The sequence below is a fragment of the Humulus lupulus genome, chromosome 3 (assembly GCF_963169125.1).
Source record: "Humulus lupulus chromosome 3, drHumLupu1.1, whole genome shotgun sequence".
NCBI classification, from domain to species: Eukaryota; Viridiplantae; Streptophyta; class Magnoliopsida; order Rosales; family Cannabaceae; genus Humulus; species Humulus lupulus.
In genome coordinates, this window is record NC_084795.1 from 22205534 (window position 1) to 22211982 (window position 6449).

The 6449-nt window shown below is 44.6% G+C and overlaps 1 protein-coding gene across 1 annotated transcript; it reads right to left on the bottom strand.

Moving 5' to 3' along the window:
* Window positions 1–4557: 4557 nt before the first annotated feature.
* Window positions 4558–6164, bottom strand: LOC133822301 (stemmadenine O-acetyltransferase-like). Its single transcript, XM_062254579.1, has one exon. It carries the CDS (start codon window positions 6080–6082, stop codon window positions 4715–4717), a length of 1368 nt encoding a protein of 455 aa, XP_062110563.1. The 5' UTR covers window positions 6083–6164; the 3' UTR covers window positions 4558–4714.
* Between the last annotated feature and the right edge of the window lie 285 nt (window positions 6165–6449).

A 6449-nucleotide genomic window follows, 5' to 3' on the forward strand; every position in this document is an offset into this window, starting at 1 on the left:
GGAGCCATAAGGGGGGCATCCCCCGGGGGACAGGGGGCGCTGGTGAGACCCCCACATTCAAGGGGGGCGTCCTCCATCTCTTCCTCGGCCTCACCACTGTCGAGGAACGGCTCGGCCGGCATAGCCATAGTCTTCTTAGACGCAGTAATTGACCACAGGAGTTTGGGGTCCGAGACCGGGGACAGCTGGTGGCGATTGAGATTGGCCACGGTAAATATGGACGCCGCCCTCTTCAGGGCGGAGTCTGCATTAATAAGGGCATTCACGGCCTCCGCCTCCGCCCCAATGACCGCAGGATCAACAAATTTCTCTGCATGATCCACGCCAATGTCAGTACAAGCAAGAGTGCAAAACCGTAAGTTCTAAAAAAAAAAAAAAAAAAGGGAGGACCAGGGTACTTACTGGGGCCGTCGCGAAAGTGTTCACGGACAGAAATAGGACCCTCCACGAAGAAAAAGTCTTGCTTCCAAGTCCCCATGTTGGATACTGAGCCCTCTATCAGGGGGAGCTCGCTATTGGCTTTCTGTAGATAATAAATGCCCTTGGACCTAGGGGATCCCATGAGGTTGTACAAGAAGTGCACCTCTTGCGCCGTAGGAGCGCGGTTAGCCCGTTCCTTGAACCATACAAAAAGGCAGCTGAGGGTCAACCAACTGTTGGGTGACAGCTGAAGGGGGGCTAGGTCGAAGTAGTTAAGTACCGCCACGAAAAACGGGTGTAAGGGAATGGTGCCACCCGCCTTCAAGATGTGTTCACTCAAGGCCACCAGACCCTCCCTGGGGCGGTCGGCCCGGCAAGCCTCCTGAGGAGCGTATAAGGCGTATTCTGAAGGAATACGGTAGTGCTTTACGATTTCCTTCAATTTGCTCGCAGACACATGTGACACAAGACTGGACGCCAGTAAGGGGGCGTCGTCCTCTTCCTGGACAGATACCTGTCTGCGTGCTTTTGGCATATCTGCAAAATCAAAAGAAAGATGTGAGGAAGAGGCAGAACACTTAACCCTCCATTTTTTCTTCCTAGCAAGAGTTTTCCATCGAGGGAGAGATGGCGGAAGCACTAAGCTAGGATAAACTGAGACTAGGGGCTGAGGAGAGGAGCTAGTAGCCCCATGACCGTCATCAAGCGAGGAGGGAGTGGGAGGTTCTGGCGGAAGGTTCCCCTCCATAAATTCTAACTCCCACTGCAATTCAAAAAGGGTCGTCCTAAGACGCGTTATATGGTCACTAAGGTCTGGGGGTGAAGGTCCTCCATCTCCTCTCGACACCGAGTCAATTTCGCTCTCCACTACCCAAATTTTGCGCCTAAGTTCAACAATGTACTCAAGGTGGCGGATACGGGCCTGCCTTAAGGAGTCATAGTCTTGGTAAGGATTGCCCTCAGGGGACTCTGAATCTGAGGACAGGTCGATAAATTCAGCCCCCAGAGGTATGTTGGGCGGGCCGTCACTGGCCATGAGACCTTGTCCCGAAAGCGAAAAGGGGGTTCACGTATAAACGAGGGAAAGGCTACAAAACACAAAGGAATATGCTTAATATCTCTAGATGCAAACACCCTAAATGGCCCACTACAGGGTATAAAAAAAAGAGGAGGGGCGTGCATATGGTCAAACTCACTACAAGCTCAGGCTAAGGTACCCTATCCCGAGTACTGCTAGTTTGGACCCGATAAAAAATAAAAGGGAGAAGGAAAGAAAATATACCTCAAGCGATTAAGGGAGCGAAGTTGGGGCTCAAAGGAGGTCGAGGAGCGAAAAGCACCAAAGAGTCGAAAATGCGCGTCTGCAAGAATGGACTAGAAAGATGTGTTAATCACAAAATAGACACACCAAGAAATTAGCTCAAATGTAAAAAAAAAATGAAATGAAGTGAAAAAATAAAACAAATGAAACTATGACGAAAATGGGGTTGTGGAGGATTGAACCCCTTACCTCTTGAAAAAGGAAGGGCTCTCCAAACCAATAAGCCAAAGAAGTGAAGTGAAGATTTTAGGCCATGTATGAGGGCCTATTTATAAGAATTAAGGTGAATAGTCTACAAGAGCACCTAAAGGTCCTCTCCTAGACTGGGGGGCAAGTATGGACGCTCAATATTCCGCGCCCATAAAAGAACTAGGACAGGCGCTAAGGTCCCTCGGAGGCCCAAGTGCATACTTGAGCCACGAGGCAATCGAGCCGCCACCTTCTCGCAATGGCCTAGCATGCCTAGGATCATGCCGCGCAAGGTGATCTCGCGCACATAGGCTCACGCCCCATCGCCTATAGGCTTGCGTCCAAGCCCGCATGGCCTCGCTGGAGTGCCCTCGGCGTCGCGCCCATGGCCTCGCTGGAGTGCCCACGGCGTCGCACCCATGGCCTCGCTGGAGTGCCCACGGCGTCGCACCCGTGGCCTCGCTGAAGCGTCTCGGCGTCGCGCCCGTGGCCTCGCTGGAGCCTCTCGGCGTCGCGCCCATGGCCCCAAATATGGCCTCGCATGGCCTCGCCCAAGTATGGCCTCGCATGGCCTCGCCCAAGTATGGCCTTGCATGGCCTCGCCCAAGTATGGCCTCACGTAGCCTCAGCCAAATATGGCCTCGCATGGCCTCGCGTAGCCTCAGCAAAATATGGCCTCGCCCAAGTATGGCCTCGCATGTCCTCGCCCAAGTATGGCCTTGCGTAGCCTCAGCCAAATATGGCCTCGCATGGCCTCGCCCAAGCATGGCCTCGCATGGCCTCGCGAGAGGAGGGGGGCCTCGTGAGCTGTTAGGGAGCCGAGTCACCAAGGGGGTCGCAAGGAGGGCGTCTCCCTACACATCCTTAGACATCCGTCAAGGCCACATGCCTATCAACCAGACTCATGAGTGACCTTGGGAGGCTTCAGGCATCTCGTGCCAAGGACCCAAGATCTCCACCTCACGCCAGGACCATAACACACACCAAGGGTCCCATTCCTTACACCTTGAGACCCCCATGCTTAGAGGCTCCAGTACGAGTCGAATGGGACATACTTGTACGACCTAGTACTGAGTACGGATACCAGTGCCAGTGGGACTGCTGGGATAAGAGTTATGACCCGTACGTCTACGGCCAAGGGTCAGGGTCGACACCACAACCACCTGCGCCACTATGCCTGCCACCACTCGTTAGACATGGGTACGGACAAGTAGTGGAGACATCCTCCTGACACCTGCTCCTGTACTGATGTACGACCACAACCTCTGAAGCCACTCCCCTGACATAGTACTTATGTACCATTTGGTCTCCTGGACCACCATGTACCTAAGGCCATTAGAGCCTACTATAAAATGAACTGGAACACCACCTGAAAGGGGGTTGGAAATTTTACTGTAGCAAAGGCTTGAGTGTGAATGAAAGACTGAATTCTCCATTATTGTTCTATCATTGTTCTTGAGTGATTGTTTAAGTTTCTACAACTTTTCCATTAGTGATCTTGACTTGATAATTTTTCCAACTCAACTTAGTTGACGAGTTCTCACCGTCAACAAGCGGCGACAAAAAAGTCACCCCTAATAATTAATATTAGCGATGATAATTTCGCTCCTAAAAAATGAAAGTCGCTCCTAAAAATTGTGTCTCCTGGATCAAATTTCGTCACTAACAGTAACAAGTCGCCTCTAATGATCTAATATCAGCAGTGACAATAATGTTATTAGCGGCAACAAAAGTCGAATTAAAGTGTGAAGTAAAGAATTGAATGCATATATAATGATTAAAGAAATTTTTATATAAATTAAAGCAAAAGATTAACTTATTCACATAAAAAAAAATCATTGTGAAAAGGATAAATTCTTGATCAAATCAACAAGACGAGAATTAAATAAATATACAAAATGACAAACTTTTTAATTAGTTGCGAATGGGCAATATCATCAATCTGTTATTTCAGATTTACAATATATTTAAAGTTTATATAGTTTTTTAACCACATACTTTACTCGTAAAATCGATGATTTTTTATTTTTTTAATGATGTGAAAAAACAAACAGAAAAACAAATAAAAAAGAAAAAATCAAACTGAAATACGACACTAATATATAGAAAGCTAATGCAGAGAACTATGTTGTGAGAGGACATTAATATGCATCATTTACTAGCATATATTTGCCAAAAAAAATATGCATATCAGCGTTACCAGAGAGATGCCATCATATCCATGAATCATCAAACATCCTTATATCGTCCGCGTGCAGTAGAATCAACAACAGATGAGCGTTCTTGGCCTTTATCTCAATATATATTGCATTTAGACGCAAAAAAGAGAGGCCGGCCGTAAAATAATACAGTATCATAACTTCGTGATCATGATCATGATATTAATATTTGAAAAAAGAAGGAACCGTTGAATAAATGTCTGGAAATTTTTTTAAAAAATAAAGGAAACTTTAGCAACCTTTTTATTCAGTTTTTTCCTAGGGGGAGGTTTTTTTTTTTTAAAAAAGAATCTTTAGTTTATACAGAGGATCCGATCCAAGATTTGAATTTGAAATAAACTTATTACATGTGCTCAGATTAAGAACAGATGATCCGTGTTCTGCTAGAAATACCAGCACCACAATTACTTAACACACCAAGATCTCCATTTATTTATTATAACGAAAAATACATTATATTGATGGGAAAAAAACAATAACAAAAAGTACTACATAGCATGCATATTAATTATACCACGTAGTAGTTCATCTTCATCACAATCCCTGATAATTATGTTTAGAATAATCAAAGTGGCCGAGACACGGCTTTAAGGAACTCCGTGTCGTCTTCAAGCTTGGCCATGTTCTCTTCCTTCAAAAAAACATATGCTTCGATTCCATTCCCCGTTTTAGTGTCCACGAAAGCCGCAAGATTTTCGTAACCCCAAGAGGTTAAGCTGACCCAAGTTGGCTTTCCCCAACCAAAGTCAGCATCATAAATAGGAAACCTACAAAAACTTGTGAAACCAAACGAAACCAACTCTCCACCTTTCTTCAACAACTCTTCTGAATATTCCATAAAGTGTTTTAATTTCACTTCTTCTCCTTCTTGAACCTTTCTCAGATAATCCATGTCCATTGTTTTAAACCCTGCCTTTATCTGCTTCATCGCCTCATAACCGCAGTCATCATCTTTCTCAGTAGAACTCAAGATGGTAGAAGAGAAAATAGCGTAGCTGTACCGATAAAGGTTTCCGAAAGAATGTTGTGGTAGCGGAGGATCTAACTTCGGACGAACATTCACGGTATGAATTATAGCATAAGCTTTCTCAGTTTTGGCATAATGTTCGTCGTTGTCGCAACTAGTCGCCGCCACGAAACGACTCCATATGAAAGCAGACAAAGCCTCCACTCGAGTCGGTCGTCTCTCACCCTCCATCTCCAAGCTTGTTTTTTTCTCGTACTTTGACCTAATCGCCTCTATCGTAGGACCTTCAAACACAAACCTCTTTGATATGACATTGCTGGAGATTACATTATTTGGATCGAACTTGGGGCCGTCCAACGCCGGAAAAAGCTTGGCCGAAACAAAGTTGGGATGCGGTATATGATTGGCTTCTCCACGAGCTATGGCGGCCCAAGTTTTGATGAACGTAGTGCAAGATAATGCATCGGCAATCATATGTGAAATGCACAAGCCAATAGCAATTCCTCCACGTTCGAAGACATTGAGCTGGACACCTAAGGCGAATTCATTGAGTTCGTTCATTCCGAATGGAAGGAAGTTGCAGTGTTCACTCAGGAGGGGATCCTTTATGGCTTGGGAAAGATGGCATGGAGATTTCACTTGGGCTACTGTGTAAGGAACTCCCTCGTCAGTACAGTCAATGAATCGGTCATTCTTGACTCGCCCGGCTAGAGGGTAAAAAAGTGTTAAAACCTCAGATAAAGAGTTCTTAATCTTGTTTGATATTTCGTTGATCACGGACTCATGATCTTGATGATCATCATTGTCATCATCATCTAGTTCATAAAACAAGACAAAAGGATTGTATGCTTGGGGAGATAGATGATCAAGTAAAGATAGCTGATAATGGCGGAAGTGATCAGGGGTTGGGCACGAGGGCTTGATAATCTCATTATTCGATACAACAACCTCAACTGCAACCTTCATATTTCAAAATCTTATTACTGAATATTTCTCTTGGTTGTTTATACTTATGGCTGGTGGTTTTTGCTTGCAATGTGAACTTATTAATTTATAGTATCAGTCGTGGAACTATATATCTATATAAGGCATTTTCAATAATGTGGTGAATATCTTGCCACAAAAAAAAATACTTGGTGAATATTATTCCTGATGGATAATAGTTCTCAATAATTCACTTACATTTATGAACAAGTTTTTTTATTATTAATTTCCAGCAGAAGTATATCAATTAAAACTTTTTGCTTGGGTATAACGAGTAACTGCGATAAATATATAATTTTGTCAAGAAAAGAATGCAATAAATAATAACTTTTTATGCTGTTTGATGAAT

Excerpts from the sequence above, each read along its gene's own strand:
- LOC133822301 (XM_062254579.1), bottom strand. The coding sequence starts at position 6,082 with ATGAAGGTTGCAGTTGAGGTTGTTGTATCGAATAATGAGATTATCAAG.